The following is a 25,346-nucleotide window of genomic DNA, read 5'->3' as shown; positions in this document are numbered from 1 at the left end:
AAAGAAAGAAAGAAAGAAAGAAAGAAAGAAAGAAAGAAAGAAAGAAAAAGAAAGAAAGAGAGTGTCTTACACCCTCAAGCTGAAAGGCTTATATATATGACCTGTTGACAAAAGAAAGCAAGAAAGAAACCTAATTCTGTAGAGATAAAGTGAGGTTCTGTTGTGAATTAGTATTTAGTAAAATTGTCACCACAATAAAAGTTGCAGCAAGAGTATCTCACTACCAATCCAATGGTAGTTGATACTTACTGATTACAGCTTTCTTTCTTATGGAAACTGGTCATGACCTTATCATGCTTTCTCTAGGTAACACTCCATGTAGCCCTTACTAAAGCCAAGTAGTTAAGCAATTGAGATAAAACCCGTTTGCCATTACCTCAGCTAAATATACATCCCTCCCAATTTCCCTAGCTTGATCAATTTCAATGTTTCATCATTTCCAAAAACTTAAGATTTATGTTGCCATAAAGAACTACAAATGTAATTTTTTTAAAAAAGATATTATTTAGTATACACTTACTCTACGCTAGGTTCAATGATTAGCCCTTTTTAATGCATGATCTCTATCCTTCCCATGCCTAATCATGAGTATAAATGTCTTCTGTAACATGAGTAGGCATGGGAAGGATAGAGATAATGTACATATAAATGCAATAAAACATAGAACAGCCTTATAAGTATTGCTATCCCTGTTTTACAAAGGACAAAACTGAAAATTGAATTGTTAAAATGATTTGCACAAGACTACATAATTTATTAATACCATTAACAATAAAGTCAAAGAAAAATATAAGTATAGGTAGAGAAGAATACATAATTATCCCATCAACTATGTCCTTCTTTCCCACCCACCATCTTCACCTACTATACCAGTACCCATTTGCACGTAATTCCACCAGGTCTTATTTTTATACCTCAGATGATATTTCTTTACAATAATGCTCCTGAGATCCAATGTCATGAATTCTCTAAACTGGTCCTCAAATCCCTTTCTGTTTATGGGAAAATCTCATTGCCCACTTCAGGGTCTCCAGGGTCTGTCTTACCAGCTTCCCTAATTCCTATTTTTATTTCAATAAATGTTTCCTCTCTAATTGTCCAGTTTCTTAAGTCTAACAAAGTGGTGCTGATGTTTATGATGATCATTGAAAAACGAACATCTCATTATTTTCAAGACAGAAATATGCACACCCAAATGCATGGACATATAAATTGAAGCTCTAGATAGTAAAAATACTTTTCTTTGTCTTTTATAACATATAGCACATACCTTGACTTAAGCATGTTGGTTTCTGTAGCACTTAAAAAGTAAAGTTATTAGTGGTTTCTTTTTTTTTAATTTTTAATTTTTACAGGTTCATAGTAGGTATATACATATATATATATATATATATATATATATATATTTATAGAGTACATGAGATATTTTGATACGGGTGCACAGTGTGTCATTATCAGGGTAAATGGGGTATCCATCACCTCAAACATTTATTAATTTATGTTACATGCATTCCAATTACACTTTATCAGTTATTTTAAAATATTAAAACAATGAATTATTGTTGACTCTAGTCACCCTGTTGTGCTATCAAAGACTAGATTGCTCTTCATTATATCTAACTTTGCTTTTGTGCCTTTAACCATTCCCACTTTCCACTCCTCACCCTTCCCACCCTCTGGTAACTGTCATTCTACTCTCTTATCTCTAGCAGTTAAATTGTTTTAAATTTTACTTCCTACAAATGAATAAAAACCTGAAAACTTTTTTTAACTTTTAATTTTTGTGGGTACACAATAAGCAATATACATTTATGGAGTATGTGAGATATTTTGAAACAGGCATACAGTGTATAGTAACCAACATCATGGTAAGCAAGGCATCCATACTCTCAAGTGTTATTCTTTTTGTTGCAAAACAATCAATCTATATATACACTTTTAGTTATTTTTAAATGTACAATTAAATTGTTATTGACTATAGTCATCTTGTTGTGCTATCAAATACTAGATGTTATTCATTCTTTTTAATTACTTTTTTGGTACTCATTAACTATCTACACTTTCCCCCCAATACTTCCACTACCATTCCCATCTCTGGTAAACATCCTTCTACTCTCTAACTCCATGAGTTCAATTGTTTTTAATTTTTAGCTTCTGCAAATAAGAAAATGTAGTTTGTCTTTCTGTACCTGACTTATTTCACATATGTCCTACAGTTCCATCTATGTTGTTGCAAATATTTCATTCTTTTTTATGGCTGAATACTACTCCATTGTACATATGTGCCACTTTTTTTTTTTTTTTTTTAATACATTTGTCTGTTGATGGACACTTAGGTCACTTCCAAATCATGACTATTCTGAATACTACTACAGTAAACATGAGAGTACACATATCTCTTTGATATACTGATTTCTTTCTTTTGTAGCAGTGGGATTGCTAGATCATATGGTTGTTTTATTTTTAGTTTTTTGAGGAAACTCCATACTGTTGATATTGTTCTCCATAGTGGCTCTACTAATTTACATCTCCCTTAACAGTATACAAGGTTTGCCTTTTCTCCCATTCTCACTAGCATTTGTTACTGCCTTTAATTAAAGATTAAGACATGTTTTATTGTTTATGTTTACTTCTGCCTTCAATAAAATATATATAGTATATATATAAAAATCTATTTATATTCAGCAAAAATAATTTTAAAAATAAACTAAAATATTTTAGATGCAGCAGATCTAAAATATATCTTCTGATAAATTTTATTTGGAGACTATAAGGAGGCAAAATAATCTTTTACCTATTATCTGTTCAGTAGTCAAATCACTATTAAGCAGATAAAATTAATTATGCATAAAAATAACGCTAATAACTTGTCTGCTTCATATTTTTTTTCAGAAACTAAAATCACCTTTTCCCCTTCTGCCTAGACATTTGTATAAGTATTCTCCAGGTATTTTTGAAATTTCCAGGTGTAATTGCTATGGCATATGTGGAAATAAACAAAGTCAGTATTATTCAAAGAAAGCTAATCGCCAAGGATTTAAAGCAGTATGTAAACATAATAATGAGATAAGAGCATTCTCTTAAGTTGAGCTAGCAATGTAAAATTGTTGCAGAGACAATATTTTTAAATTTGTTAAACATGTTTCCCTTTCCTCAAAAAACAGGGTATGTGCATTATAGTTTCACTGACATTTTATTGAAACTTTGGGGAAACTTCAAAGAAGGAGAAACTAAACTTTTCAAAAGATGAATATTAGGAGAATAGACTTGTCAACGAGATTAATCCTTTCAAACAGAAATTTAAATCCTTCCTTTACCCTCCAGGGACTGAGTTCAATTTCATGAAGCCCAGCTATAAATGATAGGTTTCTGTTCAGTCTAAAAATTACATTGTGCTTTCTTGCTTGTTTAAGGGAAGGTACAATGTAAGGTTTTATTTTCATAAATAAACAAATCAACCTCTGCATCACTAAAGCCTCATTCTTAGTAACCAAATTAAGTAGTCATCCTGCTGTTTCTTTCATAAAAAGAGTGTGTGAATATTTTATATGAAAGAAATGTATTTCACGGTTTGAGATGAAATTTTTATAGAGCAACTTGAGTATAATACATGGAATGTAAATTTTGTGTATGTGTATAAATGTGCGTATATGTGTGCTTGGATAAGATCAAGTCATTTAGCTCTGGTTTGAAATTCAGGAATCAAGTTTATCCTATTTGCACATGTCAGCACACCTCCTCCCCTACATGCTTCCCATCACATTTTCACCTAATCTGTTCCTTATTCTCTCAATGCTCACTTTAGATACCTCTTCTTCAGGGAGGTTCCTGAATGCTTCCCCTTATACAACATTCCAAAATTGCAAGTCTTTATTTAATATAATTTCTATCTTCACAGACTGTAATTTCCATAAGCACCAGAACATTTTCTAATTGTCTATTGCTACATTTTCAGAGTTAGTAGGGTAGTGAGCCCTTAAGTATTTGTAGATAGAAAGGAAAGAAAGAAGGAAAGAAACAAAGTGAACCTTCTTCATTTCTCTGATATTCTTTCAAAATTATTTAAATGTTTGGTTCCACCATTTCCTCTTTAGTTGAATCAGAGAAACTATACATAGCGTTCTTCTTAAAGCACAAATTTCTCATTTCTTATAAATGTTAAAGTACATTAAACTCTTTACGAACTTTTATTAGTGAAAGAAACATATTCTTATTGGTGTAATTAAATATATTTTGATATAAAAATACGTTTGTAGTAGCCAAACACCAAGATATAGTTGACTTAAATTCCAGAGATTCTGTGACTCATATTCAGAGATATACCTATTTTCTGATTTCTTATTAACACAAAACAAATTCTAATGTAGAAAAATCACCACATTTATTTCCCTGATTTATTGTTAATGGTTTTTACATTGTATATTTATTATTTATTAAGTAATCAATAATTACAAAATGGAGATAATTGCAAGGCCTCATTCAGATTTGTTATTAACAAAGTGTTCTAGTACCTGTTCCATAAAATGAATGAGCTAATCTTTCTATTTCTCTACATGTTTTCAAAATATTCTGTCAGTCTCTTTGTTCATTATCTGGGTGCAATGAAAACAATTCCTCTGTAGTGAAAGGATTTTATTTTTTCAATCTGTCTGTTCTAGCTTTGAAAGTCTTTGGCATAGGGTTAATCTGTCCAAAAATACTGTGGTTTGGATTTTGTGAAGATTTTTTTCCTATTTTATAATGGGGAGACCTCTGAATGTGGGGAATGACTGGAGTAAATAGGGTAAGAAAAATGATTGCAAGGCAGAGAAATAGAGCTGTTTATGTTGCCCTAGGTGGTGAAATGAACTGAGTTCAACATAACAGAAAAACCACTTCTAGGTTCAGTAACATGAGATGGGCATTACTTGTCAGGAGATCTTTTTGGTTGAGACAGAGTCTGGCTCTGTAGCCAGGCGCCAGACTGGAGTGCAGTGGCGCGATCTCGGCTCACTGAAACCTCCTCCTCCCGGGTTCAAGCAATTCTCCTGTCTCAGCCTCCTGAGTAGCTGGGACTACAGGCACACACCACAACGCCCAGCTAGTTTTTGTACTTTTAGTAGAGACGGGGTTTCAACGTGTTAGCCAGGATGGTCTCGATCTGTTGACCTCGTGATCTGCCCGCCTCAGCCTCCCAAAGTGCTGGGATTATAGGTGTGAGCCACTGCACCTGGTTGGGGAGATCTTTTAAATAAAGACGTTTTATAAAGGATCCTGCTTTTTTCCAAAGTAATTCATTTATAGTATCTACACGTAGATTATAGCACATAATACTTATAATACATTCTAAAACCCTATGTTTGAATATACACACTAGATACTAAGTTTAATGAGAAGACTATGAAGATCTTTAGAATTTATTTATTATCTTACTAATCAATATGCATTAGCAATTTGTCAGATATGGATAAGGGCTCCTTTGTACTTTGAGGCCCCAAACAAAGACAGAAATGGTGCTGTTGCTTTTCATTGTGAGCTAGAAGAAGAAATGAACATGTCTTAAAGGTTCCAAAAAAAAGTCAGTTGTCCCTTGGCATTTCTGGAGAACTGGGTCCAGGACTTCTCAGATACTAACATTCACAGATGTGAATATACAACATATATACATCCTTCCATATACATTAAATAATATCCAGATTACTAATAATATAGGATATAATGTAAATGCTAAGTAAACAGTTGTTATACTGTGTTATTTAGGGAATAATGACAAGATTGTACATAGTACAGATACCGTTTTTTCAAAATATTTTCAATCTGCAGGTGACTGTATCCACAGATACAGTACCCATGTATTACAGAATGCTAACTGTATTTTAAAGCAATTAATGTTGTATTAACACTGTTTTACAGCAAAACTCCGAGAGTCCTGCTTTGATCCAGGCAATATAATGAATGGCACCAGACTTGGAATGGATTATAAATTAGGGTCAACAGTCACCTATTACTGTGATGCTGGTTATGTTCTTCAAGGTTATTCAACACTCACCTGTATCATGGGAGATGATGGAAGACCTGGATGGAATAGAGCCTTGCCAAGTTGTCATGGTGAGAAACATATTTTTTTTTTTTTGCTAAATTTTCATTATTAGAAAAAAATAAAAAAAAGTACTTAAAGTCATTTCTGTGTTTCAAAAAATCAACTATTCAACATACAATCTGCAAGTGTGATATTGGCAATGCAGAGATTTTTGTCAAAGATTTTTAAGTTGAATTCAATAAAGAACTGGTTTTGGAAAGGTGCTTATATTCCCAGGTTTCTCTAAAGCAATATGCCTATTATAATAGGCAAACTTTCTGAGAACTGTTTTATTGCCTATTATGCTAGTTTGTGTGCCCTCAGGACTTGTACCTGAAAATGTTAGATGCTCAGAAAATATTGACTGAGTACATGAGGAACAAACACACTGAAACTGACATTTCAACACAAGTAGATAAATTTAATAATTTAAATATTATTAAAATTGATGAGAAATCTTTACCTGTAATAAGGATAAAGAAGAATATATATTTCTTCTAGGAATTAGGTTGTCTAGAAAGAGACATAATACTACATATCTAAAAATCATATACTTGTATATAACTTTATATAAGAATGGAGATACAGTGAGAAAGATCATTTAGGCAAAACAGAGAAACAGTGATATCACTGCTTACGGTTGCTAGAGACTGCCTAGTCTCTAGTGACTGATCCTAATGCATTGTACAAAAAATAACACAGTGGAGGTATGATCTAGGACAGATTCCCCAAACTATGGGTCACCACCAGTGAATCATAAAATCAATTCATTGGGTTGTGACCAGCATTTTTATAATAGACATAGAAGTGAATCAAATGAAATTACATTAAAAATTAATTAAAGTAATAGGAAAAAAGTATACTTTAAGGAACATAGAGTACTTTTTTTGTTTGTTTTTGAGGTGGAGTCTGGCTCTGCTGCTCAGGCTGGAGTGCAGCAGCATGATCTAGGCTCGCTGCAGCTCCATCTCCCATGTTCAAGAAATTCTCCTGCCTCAGCCTCCCTAAAGGCTGGGATTACAGGTGTGCACCACCACACCCAGATACTTTCTGTATTTTTAATAGAGATCGGATTTTGCCATGTTTCCCAGGCTGGTCTCAAACTTCTGGCCTCAAGGAATCCTTTCACCTTGGTATCCCAAAGTGCTGGGACTACAGGGGTGAGCCACACACCTTGCCAAGAGTACATATTACTTTTGGAACTTTTCTCTGTTGTATATAAAGAAATAAATAAAATAAAATAAATCTGCATCTGTGTACATATGTACCTGCAAGCATTCACGTGTTTGTTTGCATTGGGCTATGATATAATATTCATTTCCTACTATTAATTTCAGTGGAATAACAAAAATTTTTAGTATCTAATACACATGGTAATTTTTTCCTAGTTGTAGAATGTATTCACTTATGAGAATTACATGTGCATGATTTCTGACTTACCCCTCTCTGAGTTTATTTTGTCTCATCTGAGTTTATTTTGTCCCCAATTATGAAAGGGGGATAATTAATATTTTTTACTTCAAAATGTTTTTATAAGAAACAAAGAAATGGTAGACATCTTCTGATATCGATCATTAGCAGAACAGCTGGTTAATTTTTGACTCACATTGATGGTTCATCTATCAGATGATAAAGGGAATAAAAAGAGTAATAACTACTTTGGGCTTAATTATTCCAATGAGAGAAAAAGTGATTGATGGCATGGAAGTTTATAGGAAATTTAAGAGAAAGGGTCATATTATTTTATTAGTATTTAGAAATGTAGATATTAGTATTATCTAATTTAGAATCAGAAAAATCTAATTTAGCTAGAAAAAAACATACTAAGAAAAGAACTTTTCAGAATTTATTGTCAGTGATTATTTGGAAACTATAAAAAATTTCTGAAATTTCCAGGAGCCAGATGCAAAATAACCAAAAGTCCTGAAGCAGAAATATCAAAGGACACAAAAAACTATAGATTAAAAAGATAGATGTTAATCACAGGGATAAATGATTAAGTAGATGGCTTTCAATGACAGGTGAAAAAGTAAGTAACACTAGAGTATAGCATGCATTCACTAAGAATATGCCCACCAAATCTAATCACACTCTTTTCTAATAGGTCATAGAAATGTCAGTTTCGGCATGAAATGTGCCATAATATTTTTTAAAAATCCTTTTGAGCCAAAATCATTTTATAGGGTTAATTACAGCACAATTAAGTAGTTGATACATTGGATAGTTCATATCTACAGACATTTTAGAGAGTACAGCAGGCCTGGATTCAAATAGGTGTCTTCTGGCACTTATGACATAAGGCAAGCTGAGTCTTGACATATAAATCTCTAAAACTAGGTTAATACTTAGTAATTCAGTAGATTATTTTGAAGATTTAATTAGTAAACACAACACATACAGAGGATCTAATAAAGGGTCTGACAAAAGTGGGAAAATAAATATATAAGGGTTGTGATTTTCTTTTTTTTTTTTTTCCCATTTATTTATTTTATTGCATTTTAGGTTTTGGGGTACATGTGAAGAACATGCAAAATTGTTGCATAGGAACACACGTGGCAGTGTGATTTGCTGTCTTCCTCCCCATCACCTACATCTGGCATTTCTCCCCTTGCTATCTCTCCCCAGCTTCCCACCCCCCACTGTCCCTCCCCTATTTCCCCCCAACTGACCCCAGTGTGTAGTGCTCCCCTCCCTGTGTCCATGTGTTCTCATTGTTCAACACCCGCCTATGAGTGAGAACATGCGGTGTTTGATCTTCTGCTCTTCTGTCAGTTTGCTGAGAATGATGGTTTCCAGGTTCATCCATGTCCCTACAAAGGACCCAAACTCATCGTTTTTGATGGCTGCATAATATTCCATGGTGTATATGTGCCACATTTTCCCTATCCAGTATATCGTTGATGGGCATTTGGGTTGGTTCCAGGTCTTTGCTATTGTAAACAGTGCTGCAATGAACATTCGTGTGCACGTGTCCTTATAGTAGAACGATTTGTAATCCTTTGGATATATACCCAGTAATGGGATTGCTGGGTCAAATGGAATTTCTATGTCTAGGTCCTTGAGGGATCGCCACACTGTCTTCCACAATGGTTGAACTAATTTACACTCCCACCAACAGTGTAAAAGTGTTCCTATTTCTCCACATCCTCTCCAGCATCTGTTGTCTCCAGATTTTTTAATGATCGCCATTCTAACTGGTGTGAGATGGTATCTCAATGTAGTTTTGATTTGCATTTCTCTGATGACCAGTGATGATGAGCATTTTTTCATGTTTGTTGGCCTCACGTATGTCTTCTTTTGTAAAGTGTCTGTTCATATCCTTTGCCCACTTTTGAATGGGCTTGTTAGTTTTTTTCTTGTAAATCTGTTTTAGTTCTTTGTAAATTCTGGATATCAGCCCTTTGTCAGATGGGTAAACTGCAAAAATTTTTTCCCAATCTGTTGGTTGCCGTTTCACTCTAATGATTGTTTCTTTTGCTGTGCAGAAGCTGTGGAGTTTGATTAGGTCCCATTTGTCTATTTTGGCTTTTGTTGTCAATGCTTTTGGTGTTTTGGTCATGAAGTCCTTGCCTACACCTACGTCCTGAATGGTTTTGCCTAGATTTTCTTCTAGGATTTTTATGGTGTTAGGTCTTATGTTTAAGTCTTTAATCCATCTGGAGTTAATTTTAGTGTAAGGTGTCTGGAAGGGGTCCAGTTTCTGCTTTCTGCACATGGCTAGCCAGCTTTCCCAACATCATTTATTGAACAGGTAATCCTGTCCCCATTGCTTGTTTTTGTCAGGTTTGTCAAAGATCAGATGGTTGTAGATATGTTGTGTTGCCTCCGAGACCTCTGTTCTGTTCCATTGGTCTATATCTCTGTTTTGGTACCAGTACCATGCTGTTTTGATTACTGTAGCCTTGTAGTATAGTTTGAAGTCCGGTAGTGTGATGCCCCCCGCTTTGTTCTTTTTGCTTAGAATTGACTTGGCTATGCAGGCTCTCTTTTGGTTCCATATGAAGTTTAAGGTGTTTTTTTCCAGTTCTGCGAAGAAGGTCATTGGTAGCTTGATGGGGATAGCCTTGAATCTGTAAATTACTTTGGGCAGTATGGCTATTTTCATGATATTGATTCTTCCTAACCGTGAACATGGAATGTTTCTCCATCTGTTTGTGTCCTTTCTTATTTCGTTGAGCAGTGGCTTGTAGTTCTCCTTGAAGAGGTCCTTTAAGTTCCTTGTTAGTTGTATTCCTAGGTATTTTATTCTCTTTCTGGCAATTGTGAATGGAAGTTTGTTCTTGATTTGGCTCTCTTTAAGTCTGTTATTGGTGTATAGGAATGCATGTGATTTTTGCACATTGATTTTGTATCCTGAGACTTTGCTGAACTTGCTTATCAGTTTCAGGAGGCTTGGGGCTGAGACGATGGGGTCTTCTAGATATACAATCATGTCGTCTGCAAATAGAGACAATTTGACTTCCTCCTTTCCTATTTGAATGCCCTTTATTTCTTTTTCTTGCCTGATTGCTTTGGCTAGAACGTCTAATACTATATTGAATAGCAGTGGTGAGAGAGGACATCCTTGTCTGGTGCCACATTTCAAGGGGAATGCTTCCAGTTTTTGCCCATTCAGTATGATATTGGCTGTTGGTTTGTCATAAATAGCTTTTATTATTTTGAGATACGTCCCATCGATACCTAGCTTATTGAGGGTTTTTAGCATAAAGGGCTGTTGAATTTTGTCAAAGGCCTTCTCAGCACAATTGAGATAATCGTGTGGTTTTTGTCTTTGGTTCTGTTTATGTGGTGAATTACGTTTATAGACTTGCATATGTTGAACCAGCCTTGCATCCCCGGGATGAAGCCTACTTGATCATGGTGGATAAGCTTTTTGATGTGCTATTGCAATTGGCTTGTCAGTATTTTATTGAAGATTTTTGCATCTATGTTCATCATGGATATTGGCCTGAAGTTTTCTTTTCTTGTTGAGTCTCTGCCGGGTTTTGGAATCAGGATGATGTTGGTCTCATAAAATGAGTTGGGAAGAATTCCCTCTTTTTGTATTGTTTGGAATAGTTTCAGAAGAAATGGTACCAGTTCCTCTTTGTATGTCTGGTAGAATTCAGCTGTGAACCCATCTGGACCTGGGCTTTTTTTGGGTGGTAAGCTCTTAATTGCTGCCTCAACTTCAGACCTTGTTATGGGTCTGTTCAGGGTTTCGGCTTCTTCCTGGTTTAGGCTTGGGAGGAGGCAAGTGTCCAGGAATTTATCCATTTCTTCCAGGTTTATTAGTTTGTGTGCATAGAGTTGTTTGTAATAATCTCTGATGATGGTTTGAATTTCTGTGGAATCTGTGGTGATATCCCCTTTATCGTTTTTTATTGCATCAATTTGGTTATTCTCTCTTTTCTTTTTTATTAATCTGGCTAGTGTTCTGTCTATTTTGTTGATCTTTTCAAAAAACCAGCTCCTGGATTTATTGATTTTTTGAAGGGTTTTTTGTGTCTCTATCTCCTTCAGTTCTGCTCTGATCTTAGCTATTTCTTGTCTTCTGCTAGACTTTGAGTTTTTTTGATCTTGCTCCTCTAGCTCTTTCAGTTTTGATGATAGGGTGTCAATTTTTGATCTCTCCTTGCTTCTCATGTGGGCACTTATTGCTATATATTTTCCTCTAGAGACTGCTTTAAATGTGTCCCAGAGATTCTGGTATGTTGTGTCTTCATTCTCATTGGTTTCGAAGAACATCTTTATTTCTGTCTTCATTTCATTGTTTATCCAGTCAACATTAAGAGCAAGTTGTTCAGTTTCCATGAAGCTGTGCGGTTCTGGGTTAGTTTTTGAATTCTGAGTTCTAACTTGATTGCACTGTGGTCTGAGAGACTGTTTGTTACGATTTCCGCTCTTTTGCATTTGCTGAGGAGTGATTTACTCCCAATTATGTGGTCAATTTTAGAGTAGGTGTGATGTGGTGCTGAGAAGAATGTATATTCTGTGGATTTGGGGTGGAGAGTTCTGTAAATGTCTATTAGGTTTGCTTGGTCCAGGTCTGAGTTCAAGTCCTGGATATCCTTGTTAATTTTCTGTCTGGTTGATCTGTCTAATGTTGACAATGGGGTTTTAAAGTCTCCCACTATTATTGTGTGGGAGTCTAAGTCTCTTTGTAAGTCATTAAGAACTTGCCTTATGTATCTGGGTGCTCCTATATTGGGTGCATATATATTTAGGATTGTTAGCTCTTCTTGTTGCATTGATACTTTTACCATTATGTAATGTCCCTCTTTGTCTCTTATGATCTTTGTTGCTTTAAAGTCTAATTTATCAGAGATGGGAATTGCAACTCCTGCTTTTTTTTGCTCTCCATTTGCTTGGTAAATCTTCCTCCATCCCTTTATTCTGAGCCTTTGTGTATCCTTGCATGTGAGATGGGTTTCCTGGATACAGCACACCGATGGGTTTTGTCTTTTTATCCAATTTGCCAGTCTTTGTCTTTTGATTGGGGCATTTAGTCCATTTACATTTAGGGTTAATATTGTTATGTGTGAATTTGATACTGCCATTTTGGTGCTAGCTGGGTGTTTTGCCCTTTAGTTGAGCTGGTACTTGTTGTTCCTTTATATGTGTAGAGCCTCTTTCAGGAGCTCTTGTAGAGCTGGCCTGGTGGTGATGAAATATCTGAGTACTGGCATGTTCCCAAAGGATTTTATTTTTCCTTCACTTATGAAGCTTAGTTTGGCTGGATAGGAGATTCTGGGTTGAAAGTTCTTTTCTTTAAGGATGTTGAATATTGGCCCCCACTCTCTTCTGGCTTGTAGGGTTTCTGCTGAGAGATCTGCTGTGAGTCTGATGGGCTTCCCTTTATGGGTAACCCAATCTTTCTCTCTGGCTGCCCTTAGTATTTTCTCCTTCATTTCGACCCTGGTGAATCTGACGATTATGTGCCTTGGGGTTGCTCTTCTTGATGAATATCTTTGTGGTGTTCTCTGTATTTCCTGGACTTGAATGTTTCCCTGCCTTGCTAGGTTGGGGAAGTTTTCCTGGATAATATCCTGAAGAGTATTTTCCAGCTTGGATTCATTCTCTTCGTCGCATTCGGGTACGTCTATCAGATGTAGATTAGGTCTTTTCACATAGTCCCACATTTCTTGGAGACTTTGTTCATTCATTTTTACCCTTTTTTCTCCAGTCATGCCTTCCCGTTTTATTTCATTGAGTTGATCTTTGACCTCTGATATCCTTTCTTCTGCTTGGTCAATTCGGCTGTTGATACTTGTGCATGCTTCACGAAGTTCTTGTGTTGTGTTTTTCAGCTCCATCAATTCACTTATATTCCTTTCTATTTTGTCCATTCTCGTTAGCATTTCATCAAATCTTTTTTCAAGGTTCTTAGTTTCTTTGCATTTGGTTAGAACATGTTCTTTAAGTTCACAGAAGTTTCTTACTACCCACCTTCTGAAGTCTGATTCTGTCATTTCATCACACTCGTTCTCCCTCCAACCTTGTTCCCTTGCTGGTGAGGAGTTGTGATCCCTTGTAGGAGGAGAGGTGTTCTGGTTTTGGGTGTTTTCATCCTTTTTGCGCTGGTTTCTTCCCATCTTTAAGGATTTATCCACCTGTCGACTTTGTAGTTGCTGGCTTTCAGATTGGGTCTCAAATCTTTCAGATTGACGTTCTTTTTGTTGATGATGAGGTTATTTCTGTTTCTTGGTTTTCCTTCTGACAGTCTGGCCCCTCTGCTGTAGGTCTGCTGAGGTTCACTCCAGGCCCTGCTTGCCTGGGGTTCACCTGCAGCAGCTGCTGAACAGCAAGGGTTGTTACCAGTTTTCTTCTTCTGCTATCTTTGTCCCAGACGGATACCCGCCCAGTGTCAATCTGATCTCTCTTTTATGAGGTGTCTTTTTGGATATATAGGGGTCAGGGAGCTGCTTGAAGAGACAGTCTCTTCCTTATAGGAGCTCAAATGGTGAGCTGTGAGCTCTGTTGTTGTTCATTCAGAGCTGCTGGGCAGGTACTTTTAGGTCTGCTGCAGTGGAACTCATAAACTGCTTTTTGTTCCCAGGTGCTCTGTCCCAGGGATTTAGGGCTTTATTTATGAGTTTCCGTTATGCTGCCACCTTCTTTTTTTTTTTTTTTTTCCTTCAGACCTGCCCAGCCCAGCAAGGAGGCAGCCTAGTCACTGTCGGCCTATAGCAGCTTTGCTGAGCTGCTGTGGGCTCCGCCCAGCTGCCTAGTGAACTTCCCTGCAGTCCTGATTATATGGGTGTAGTTAGAACTGCTTTGGCGATGGTGGCCCGCCTCTGTTGGGGCGGAGTCTCTGCTGTGGCGGGTTGCCTTGGCAACGGCGGGCTGCCTCAGCAATGGCGGGTTGCCTTGGCAACGGCGGGCTGCCTTGGTAATGGCGGACTCCCCTCCCCCACAGAGCTGGACCGTCCCGGGTTCAGCTGCGCTTGCTGTGAAACTCTCAATCCAGAGTTTCTGGTTGCTGTTCTTTTGTGGGGGTGGGGCCAGCCGAGCCTGATCGCCTGGCTCCCTGCCTCAGAGCCTTTTTTAAGTTGGTGTTCGTCGCCTGTTGAAGAGGCGCAGGGGTCTGTTTGTTTTCCCCTGCGGCCACTCACTGCCCTGGCTTAAACAGCGGCACTGAGGTTTGTGGAGCTTTTTTTTTTTTTTTTGCCCTGGAGTCTACTGTCCTGGTTCTCTGCTCAGTCTCCTTTTTGAACCGGCGATTGGGCGACTTCCCGTGGCTCCAATCGCCAGCCAAAAGGGCACCCTGACTGGTGTATTTTGTATGGAGAACCGCTGCTCCGGGGCGCTGACAAAGCAGCCGCGCAGGGCAAAGCAGCGGCGCTGGCCGGCACAGCCGTGCTGGCCGAAACAGCCGCACTGGCGAACGTGGAGCTCCTCTGCCTGGGAATTTCCTAGTCTGTGGGCAATAAAAACGTGGTGCCCACTCACCCTCTGCGTTTTCACTGGGAGCTGCAATCCTGAGCTGTTCCTAAACGGCCATCTTGGATCGTCCCCCCAGGGTTGTGATTTTCAATGCAGTTCCAAGAGAAGCAAAGTACTGATAAACATGCATTATCTTGTATTGTGCGCTATATTTTGGTAAACTAGTATATTTCTCATTTTAATATTAATTAAAAATAATTTATGTTATGTTGTGAATACACACATTCATTCACTCCTGAAAATTGAACAGGTGTTGAGTATTTAAAAATTTCCCTAAGAGGTAATTTTTACCATCAATTGAGTTAGATATTAGACTTTTAATCAAAATGGACATATATTGTTGACATCAAATACAATTTATTTGGTGAATTCTTTAAGCTATTAGAAAAACAGCTTAAGCTAAGTTTATGATCACAATCAATAATTTCTAGTATAGTTGAGGAAAAAGTCCTATGTTTTAGAATTAAGTATATTTAATAATAAACAATGAATTTTTTTTAAGAAGTCTGGGTTTTTGCGTGACATTTCACTTTATTTCTTTAGCATATCAAATAATAAGATGCTGTGTAATTTGCAAGGTTTTTGGGAAAATCTATTAACTTATTTTAAATATTGATTATGTGGCTGTCACTGTCACACAATAAGGAGCATTTAATATATTTTAGTCTCCTAATCAAGGTCACACATATCTAATTATTTTTCCTCAGCACTTATACACAGGACTGGCTGACTTTCAGATGTAATAACTTAATACTTGCTTTTTTTCTTTCAAATAGGGTCTCACTCTGTCACCCACGCTAAAGTGCAGTGGTGCAAGCGTGGTTCACTGCACTTTAGCGTGGGCGACAGAGTGAGACCCTGTTTGAACAAGCGTAGCTCACTGCAGCCTGTACTTTCCAGGTTCAGGCAACCTGAACTTTCCACCTCAGCCTTTCAAGTAGCTGGGACTACAGGCATGTGCCACCACACCCAGCTAATTTATTTTTTATTTTTTGCAGAGACAGTGTCTCACTATGTTTCTCAGTCTGGTCTCAAATTCCTGGCCTCAAGTGATCCTCCTACCTTGGCCTCCCACAATGCTGGGATTACAGGCATGAACCACCGCACCTGGCCTAACTTAATACTGTAAAAGTCAAATTTGGTATTTAATGCATGTTTAATAAGCCAGAGGGTTCATTGTTCATAAAAACAAATTATGTTTTAAGATAAAATTTGTATTTTTGTCTGAGATATGCATATGATAACTAAGAAAATAATACAAAGTAGCTTACATTTAAAGCAACGGTCATCTGCCTTATCCCTCTCTATCCTCCTATTGGTCAAAAGCTGAATGTTTTAATTTCTGTTACTAATTGCTCTGATGGCCCCTCCCATAACTCTTTATAACATAGGAAGGTCTGTTTCTTTATTTACCAACTCTGGATAATATCTCTTGATTTGCTGATATAAAAGATGAGGTAACATACACAGTCCATCTCTGCAATGTTTCAGAGTTATATTTTTTTGTGTTATTCTAGTGATTGCCTTTGCTATATGTTAATATGTTTATGCCTCTATTTCTAATATTATCAATGTTTGAGAATTAGGTGGCTGGCCCTTTGATGCTTTTCAGTCTAGGTCTCATCCCACAGTAGGTATCCTGACTAAAATCTCTGACAAAATTATGACTGACTGGTAGGCATTGCTTTTGAGTACATAAATAGGAAGTTAACTATGAGTCTGTGATCCTAGGAATGAAAATAAGGAAAGCTGTTTTTGTTTGTTTGGTTCCTTTTTTTAGTGTAGAAGCAAATACCAACATGATCATATTCTGCAGACTCTTAGAATACAACTGTATTTTGCTTTTTCTTATAGTGTTGCCTTTGTCTCACCCTAGAAGAGCATAAGCTCCATGCAGCCATAGACTACATATCCTATTTAACATGTAACACATTAATTTATATAAATAGGCTCTTGTTAAATATCTGTAAATACAAACTGAATCATATTAATTTATAAAGTTTGTCTATTTTAGAAGACAGATATTTATCATGATTTAGGATTTTGTATATTTTAAATCTGAATAAAATATTTTTAAGAGCTTGAGTTGGACACTGGGAGATTATATTTGTCAGAAGTAGATCCAAAATGATTGCATCCTGTGGTAAGTCCTGCTCAGTGATGAGAAACTATGCAGTTTATCTCATGAGAATGTTATATATATGAAATGATAGCAGAACAGCATACCTGTGTCTACAATTCTTTTCATGATATAAAAAAATGGGTTTAGAAAATAATTTCTTCCCTTTTTATTTTTCTTGCTTTAAAAAGTATCTTTTAAAACTCTGTTAATTTAGTTATATACAGGCATACTAAATTAAAGTAGAAGTCATATGTCATTCTTATTTATAATCTCACTCAATATTAGGTTAAGGTAATAAAACAAAAATAATGACAGCTTTCAGATTTTCCTTTTAATATTCATTGCTCAACATATCACACCTAATCATCTTGCCTTGACTTACTTTGTCTAAGGGCACAGCTTTATCCTTATCCAGAGCATCTGCCATCTCTTACCTCTTTTCCTCTCTCCTAACTAGTTTTTCTCCTTCCTTTGTTCTCCATAGAGTATCTTCAAAACACAATATAGTGATCTTTAGAGCATAGCTCAGACTATATCATATTTACTGAAAATCCACCAGGGGCCTCACAAATTAGAAGAAATACCAAAGATCTTATAATCCTAAATTTTACTTCGTCTGCTCGTATACACCTGACATCTTGTTTCCTCCCTCTGCTACGCTCTTTGATTGACACTAGACTCCTTGAACTCCTTGATATATCTTCAAAGCACTAATCATACTTCTGACCTACATCTTTTGCACATGCTGTTCTTTCTGCCTGGAATATTTTTACACCAGCTCTCTGGCTGGCTAGCTCTCTCATTTTCTTCAGGCGTCTAATCTCTTATCTTCTTACTGTAAGAAAATTCCTATTTACCTTTCCTGTGCTCCTCAGAGCTCCCAGAACAGAATCAATATCCATTCTAAAATTGCAACTGTACATCCTGATTAAGGATTTATTTATGTATGTAAAGCTCAAAGTACTTTTAGGACCTCAGAACTGTGAAAGGTAAATCATTAAACTTGAGAGTACTGGCCACAGTATGAATGCAATATTCTTAATCTTTTCAGTTGCTACAAAATACAGTAAGCATCCAATTAATAGGCAGTTATAATATAAAATCCTAAGAATAAACATATTTGGACTGTTAATGAACTGTTAGCTCACCGATTATTCCAAAGAAAAGATCATATCATTCATTGATTTGTTTTTGTCAGGTATCAAAAGTACAATTATGCTTGGTCCTGCATTACAAATTAGGGAAAACAACATGAATTCAACATGGTCCTTGCCCTTACAAAGTTTATAATCTGAGGAGATACAGGCAGATAAAGTCCATTGCTAGAAATAAAAACAGTACTATGAGCACAGCATGGAGATACATCTGATCTTGTTTTGAAGAGAGATCAGGGAGGCTTCCTTATAAAAGTTATACACAAATTGAATCTTAAAAGTATAAATAAGAAGAAGTTAGGTGAGCTACAGGGCTTCAAGAGGTGATGTGTTTCATAACTAGGTTTCAGCATATGTAAACATGTAAAGCAAAGAGCAAATAGGGAATGCTCTTGGCATTTCAAGTAATTCAGTAGAACAAAAGCATAGGGAGGATTGTTGACAGATGACAGCTTACCTGTATCGAGCTGGTAATAATAATATTACATATTATTTTGTATTTCACCATAATACTATGAACTAGAGACTATTAATATTCTCATTTTACAGATGAGAAAACCAAGACACAGAGAGACATGCTTAGCAGCCTTCTTATGAAGCCATGATCTTAATTACTGCCCTATAGTCCTTCATTCTGCAAAGGACTTTGTATTGACCTTTTTGTATCTTCAGAGCCAAAAAGTTCCTGGAATATTTTAATTGGTTTAATGTTTTACAAATGATATATGGCACTAAGAATAAGTGGTGAGATTAAAATCTTCCTCCAGGATAAGTATGAGAATTAAGAGAATGTAAACTCCTACCAAAAAAAAAAAAAAAATGGATAGAATTTTTCATCTTAAGTGCATCTTTGCATTTCTTCTGATATACAACTCTGGACAACATACAAAGGCCTATATAAACAAACTTAGCCAGTGCCAGCTCTGTTCTTTTAATACATTTGTTTCACTTATGCTGATATAAGACTTGGATTATGAAAAAAAAAAAAGATTTGAGTAACTCAATCACTGTTGACTCTAAGGTCTGTCAAAAGTGCCTAAATACAAATATGTTAAGATTAGACATCCAGTGGTCTTCTGGCACCATTCTCTGTTCCGCTTCCAACTATATGTGGAATGATACAAGTTTTTAAAGGAAGAGCCCTCTTACCCTATTAACTAAAGAGAAAGCTTTGAAACAAACAAACCAAAAAATAAAAAGTCAATTATATAATTACAGCTTTCCAACTTTAAAGTCATCTCTAATTGGTAACCCTATATACCTTCCTTTTAATGAAATCATATTGTCTGGGTTTATATAATTCAGAAGTAAATAGCTGCACTTTTATTTTAGTTATCCTGTTTAAATTGCATGACTTGTCTTGGGCTAAGATCTTTATTTCAAATGTCCTTGAGGTTTACAAAATTCTTTTTGGGTATGAAATAAGTCTAGAATAACATTGCATTATCAATGCATATAGAGATTATCTGATCTAATGTACTGAGCCATTGATATCATTTAAATATGTGATATAATTAAAACATGCAGATGAAAGATTCATAAAACAAAAGCTTAGTGGTAAATTATGACTGTGTATTATCAAATATCTGCTTTTCATCAGCAACACACAGGAATTTTGTTCACGGATAAAATACATAGATTATGTATTAGAACTGTTTTCTTTTTTTTTTAAATTCCTATGAGGGTTAAAAGGGACTATATGTGATATGTGCACAGTGCCTGGCACATAGTAAGTGCTCAATAATTGTCAGCACTTACCTAAAAATCATCTCTTCGCTCCTATTAATAGCTTGGAAAGATTTAAAATATTGTATTAGAACTGTTTTCAATAGAGAAGTGTAATGTATTTTTTATTGCATTGTATTAAAAATCAAAGCATACTTTGTTTTCATATGATGGGGGGAAATTATTATTTAAATGGAAACAAGAAGAGATGCTAATGTTACTGAGCACTTGCTATTTTTCTGACACCCTTACATACACTCTGCCTCCAGTTGGCCTCCTGGATGCTAGTCTAGAGAATCATCAGCATTGTTATAAACAAATCCCTGCTGCTATGGATTCTGGAGCATACTACATAGAGTAGCCAATGTAAGAAGCAACTTGCAAATCAATGTCTATAATTCAGAGTATACAGGTTGAGAATCCCTAACCCATAATGCTTGGACTAGAGTGTTTCAGATTTCAGATTTTTTTGGATATTGGAATATTTGCATTTATATTTACCAGTTGAGCATCCCTAATCTGAAAATCTCAAATCCAAAATATTCCAATGAGCGTTTCATCCGAACATGAAATTTGAATGTCATGTTGGTGCTCAAAAATTTCAGATTTTGGAGCATTTTGGATTTTGTGTTTTGAATTAGGGATGCTCAACCTGCATTTTGTTGTTATGATTGACTTGGGGTTCATATTTAAACCATATCTCCAGATAGACAGTCGCATGGCTTCTCATTGTACTGAGATGTGCCCCATTCTCCTTTACCATGTAGTCTACATTTAGGTGAGACCTCAAATGTACCTTCCTGATGTATTGCCAATTTTAGTGGAACATATATATTCTACTTTCATATATATGTCTATATGAAAGTTGAATCAACTTAGTAATTCTCTCCTTACAAGTCAAGAAAATAAAGTATATAACAGTAACTGTCAGAAGTCATGGCAAGGTTCAAATAGTATTAAGATAATAATAACACAAGAGATTTAAGGATAGTCAAATTTTTACTTTTGTTAAGGAATTAAAAATCCTACTAACACAGTTCATTCCACAAAATGTAGAAGAGAAAGAAATTAGCTTTATTATTAAATAAGCACATCTAGAATGCAATACACATCGTAGGCAGTCTAGGAAAGACACTACAAAGACTAGAGAGAACCTCACAGATTTATACAATAGGTTAAAAAATAATTACTAAAATTTATTTTATCTTTTTGACAGACCACTTGATGTGCCTTGTCTCTGGCATACCTCAAGTGAGAACCTTCAGTTGCTGTCAGAAGTATGCGTTTACAGGTTCAATGGTCAGAAGGCTGGTAACCTTGCACTATAAAATCAAAAAGTATACCGATTTTGTTTTCTAAGGGGAGCTCTAAAGGAGGGGAGTAGGTTTGTTGCTTCCCTCTCCTTTAATATACAAAGAAAATTTCATTGTTTTACTCTTGCACTTCAACCAGCAAACAATTCACTCTGAGATTCATAAGGGAGATATATGCATAAAAGAAGACAAGTTAGAGCTCTCTGTGCAGAAGGGAATTTGATCCCTAATCCCAAACCACAAATCTAGTGAGTTAGACTGAACCAAATAGGAGAGTTAGTGAGAAAATCTGAGCTGTATTTAGACTGTGGTTTTAAACAGTCTCAAGCTTATGCTCACCCTAAGACTAGATATTTTCCCCTAAATTCCAAAACTGAGTTCTGAGAATAATTGACCCAACCTGTTAAGAAAAGAGACAAAAGAGCAAGAAAAAAAGGATCATTCAATGAAATTAATATTTTCCAGATTTTTTGGGGCCACAGCAACAATCTCTGTGACAATCTCTCTTTAGGGAAAGAATAGATAGAGCATGACAAAGAGAAAGAATGGTGGTTTGGAGTAATCTAATTAGAACAAGGGTTTTTAAACTTTTTGTGTACTCTGATGAAGCTTATGGACCCCTTATTAGAATAACCTTTTTAAGTGCTTAAAATAAAACAAAGCACATAGGTCTGAAAGGGAAATCAATAATATTTAAACACAGTTGTTATAATATATAAAAACTATAATAGAAAATATACATTTTTCATGTGAGGATATATATGCTTCTTAACACATTAAATTAGAACTTCTAGTGACAGATCTAATAACTACTGTAATTTTCAATAGTGATGAGCATATATAATATATTGAGGTATCTGAAAAAATTACAATGCAGTATAAAAAATCTATAATTTCTACTGGTCACAAAGTCCCAGTTACTTTTACTATTCATGTGGTTTATTGCCTACATTTGTAATTAAGAGAAATGCTAAAATTCAGTTAGAGAAAAAAATTCATTTAAAGTCTAGAGAAAATATAGACATTTTTCTTCTTCATCCAAATTTCTGGAACAAGGGAAAGAGCCACTGAAATATCAGGGAAAGGAGATGGGCCACATTCTCTTCTTTAGGAGTCTGGGGTGGAATAAGAGCCAATGCTACTAGTAGTCTTATTTCACCCCAGACTTCTAGAAGATAAAAGTTTAAAAAAAAAAATAGAGGACTACATCCACCTTGACCTTCAACAGCCAAGCAATGATCTCAACCCTTGAGAAATAGCTGAATTGATGTTATGGCTTCCTCTTCCTTTGGGATGGAGTACTCTGCTCTTGATCCTTAGAGAAAATTAGCAGAAGAAAATAAAAGCCATGAGCTCCTCCTAGAGAGTGACAACGCTCAGTGTAGGATCACTTGACGGCATTCCTACCTCTGTCAAGGGAGCAGTTTGGCAAACTACTAAGAAAGTTTCTCCTGCTATTTCTTCTAAGCTTTCTATTCTCCTGAGATTAATGAGGTTCATTTTCCTGAGGCCTTATAAAAGCCTCATTATATTGCCAGCAGAGGATTCTAGAGTAAGTCAGGACAGCTCCCTAATTTATTTACCAAAACTCACACTATAAACCAGATCTAGCAGACACTTTCTGTTATTCAAGTTTATCTTTCCCTCTGTCCTAAGGCTACTCAGTCAGTAAAGACTGAAGATGTAATGTAAACCTAAACCTTTTTTTTTTTTTTTTAAGATGGAGTCTCTCTCTGCCACCCAGGTTGGAGTACAGTGGCACAAACTCGGCTCACTACAACCCCTGCCTCCTGGGTTCAAGTGATTCTCCTGCCTCAGCCTCCTGAGTAGCTGGGATTACAGGTGTGCGCCACCACACCCAGATAATTTTTTTGTATTTTTAGTAGAAATGGGATTTTGCCATGTTAGCCAGGCTGGTCTCGAACTCCTGACCTCAGGTGATCTACCTGCCTCTGCCTCTCAGAGTGCTAGGATTACAGGCTTGAGCCACCGCACCCAGACTAAACCTAAACCTTTCTGATTCCAACATGCTAAGTTTTATATTGTGTTCTACTATGCTATCCTAAACAAAAGTATTTTAAAAATCTATGAGTTTTCTACTCCATGTATTTAGACAATAGCTAAATATTAATAATTTGTATTTTGCCATTTTTCCTAATATAGCATATATTTATTGAAAACCTCTTATAAAAACAGATACTATGCTATGCTCCAGAGGTATAAATGGTATGCAGAGAAGACATGGAAACTTTGACTTAATAGATCTTATAGACTAGAGATAGATACAGACATTAATCAAATAACCCATACAAAATAAATACATAATTACAAATTGTATTTACTGTGCTAAAAGTAATAGGTGAAGTGCTATATAATGAGGGCTTCTAAACAAGCCTGGAAATTAGAGAAAACATTAGCAGGAAAGCAAAACATTTGTGAGGTGATTTGATAGAATTTTACAAATTATTAAAGAGTACTTTTCCCTTTAAAGTAATTTTAAACTAACATATTAGTTGCTTTAAGTAATTTTTTAACAATAAAATATTTTCATCACTAAAAAGTAGCAAGACTTCAAATATGTGATAAAAGGTATTTTAGTTTCAAAAAGTGCCAATAATTCAAATATTTTAAGAAATTATCTTCCCATACAGTTCCCTACAAAATTAGCTATTTCCAGGAATTTGGGGGTGGTAACGATAGCGTGTGACTACTAATGGGTACTGAAATTATTGTGGGAATGGAGAAAACCTTCTAAAATTAGATCATGGCATTGGTTATAAAACTTATTAATATACTTAAAAATCACCCAATTGTACATTTTAAAATGGTGAATTTTATGTATGTAAATTATATCCTAATTTTTTTAAGTTGGGTTAAAAAATGAATCACATAGTATCATCAATTAACTGTCAACAACCTCCAAAACTATTACTAGTAGTAGAATTTGTATGTGGTAACATGGAAGACCTATTCAAGCAATATAGCTATTCATAGGACTTTAACACAGAATGACTCATGCTTTAAGATTACATTCTCTGATGGAGAAAACAGCTCACAGAGCAGTGAGGAATGAAGGTGATGGCTTCCTCATCAGGAAAATCTAATGAATGAATGCAGGCAATCAGTGAGATGACAGATGTAGAAGCTTATATCCTACTAAGTTGACTTACTGAGTCATTAAAATGATTTACAAGCCACCAATTACCACCCTGATATGGAATTTTTTTTTTTAGTATTAAAAAGAAGTGTGAAATTTAACACAAAATCAATTCACATGTAATGGAGCATTATTGGAGGCTTACCATTTAAGGCAGATAAACAAAATGAAGTAATTACTCATAGAGGAGACAAAAGGAAGCATGAAGGGAATGGCTGGATAGGTATTTTCACGAAGATCAAAGTTTAAGAAACAAAAAAACAGTAATTTTAACCTTAAAGTCAGTACTGTTAACAATAGCTGTCTGAATTCAAATTCACATCACAGAGTTTAAGGGTTAGGAAAGGCTTCTCTTAAAAAAAAGGCTCCATGGGAGATACAGCTTTCAAATATTTTCTATACTAGGATTTATGATTTGTGACATTCAATCAGGCTATATCAATGCATAAGTAATTTGCTAGAAATATACTAGCAGTTTTGTGAGGTACAGCAGTTCTTTCAAACTGAAAGAGTCACAGGCCACATCTAGTAAATTATTGATTTAATATACCACATTGCTCTTTTGTGACCTGCAAGAAGTCATCATTTTTAAAAGTACTTAACTTGCTTTCTGCGAATAATTTATACATTACATAATAATTTTCATTATAGAATATATTTGATAATAAATTATACATTACAAAATTGAAGAGACAGATGTGAAACTGCAAGTAGCTTAAGGCTATGTTGCCTGTATTATATTGCCTCTAAGATACCTGAACATTCAAGTAGCATTTCTCCCACATAAATGTTTTGAAATTTCTTCTAATTTACTCAGTGATAAGATATCTCTTCTTCTTCAATCTTGGTTCTTCATCCCATATACATATCCCTGCTCAAAGTGGTATTTTCA

The 25,346-nt window shown here is 35.6% G+C and overlaps 1 protein-coding gene across 6 annotated transcripts in view; it reads left to right on the top strand.

Moving 5' to 3' along the window:
- CSMD3 (CUB and Sushi multiple domains 3) overlaps nucleotides 1-25,346 on the top strand; it is a 1,239,477-nt gene that overhangs the window by 961,522 nt on the left and 252,609 nt on the right. For all 6 annotated transcript variants that reach the window (XM_032246339.1, XM_032246357.1, XM_032246370.1 and 3 more), the window contains one exon: nucleotides 5,893-6,087. In XM_032246339.1, the coding sequence (XP_032102230.1) occupies nucleotides 5,893-6,087 (195 nt within the window). The remainder of the gene's footprint in view (nucleotides 1-5,892; nucleotides 6,088-25,346) is intronic.

Source organism: Sapajus apella, unplaced genomic scaffold (genome assembly GCF_009761245.1).
Source record: "Sapajus apella isolate SASKATOON/1434 unplaced genomic scaffold, GSC_monkey_1.0 scaffold3, whole genome shotgun sequence".
Lineage (NCBI taxonomy): Eukaryota > Metazoa > Chordata > Mammalia > Primates > Cebidae > Sapajus > Sapajus apella.
The sequence above is the reverse complement of the archived record's forward strand: the minus strand, read 5'-3'. Positions and strand labels throughout refer to the sequence as shown.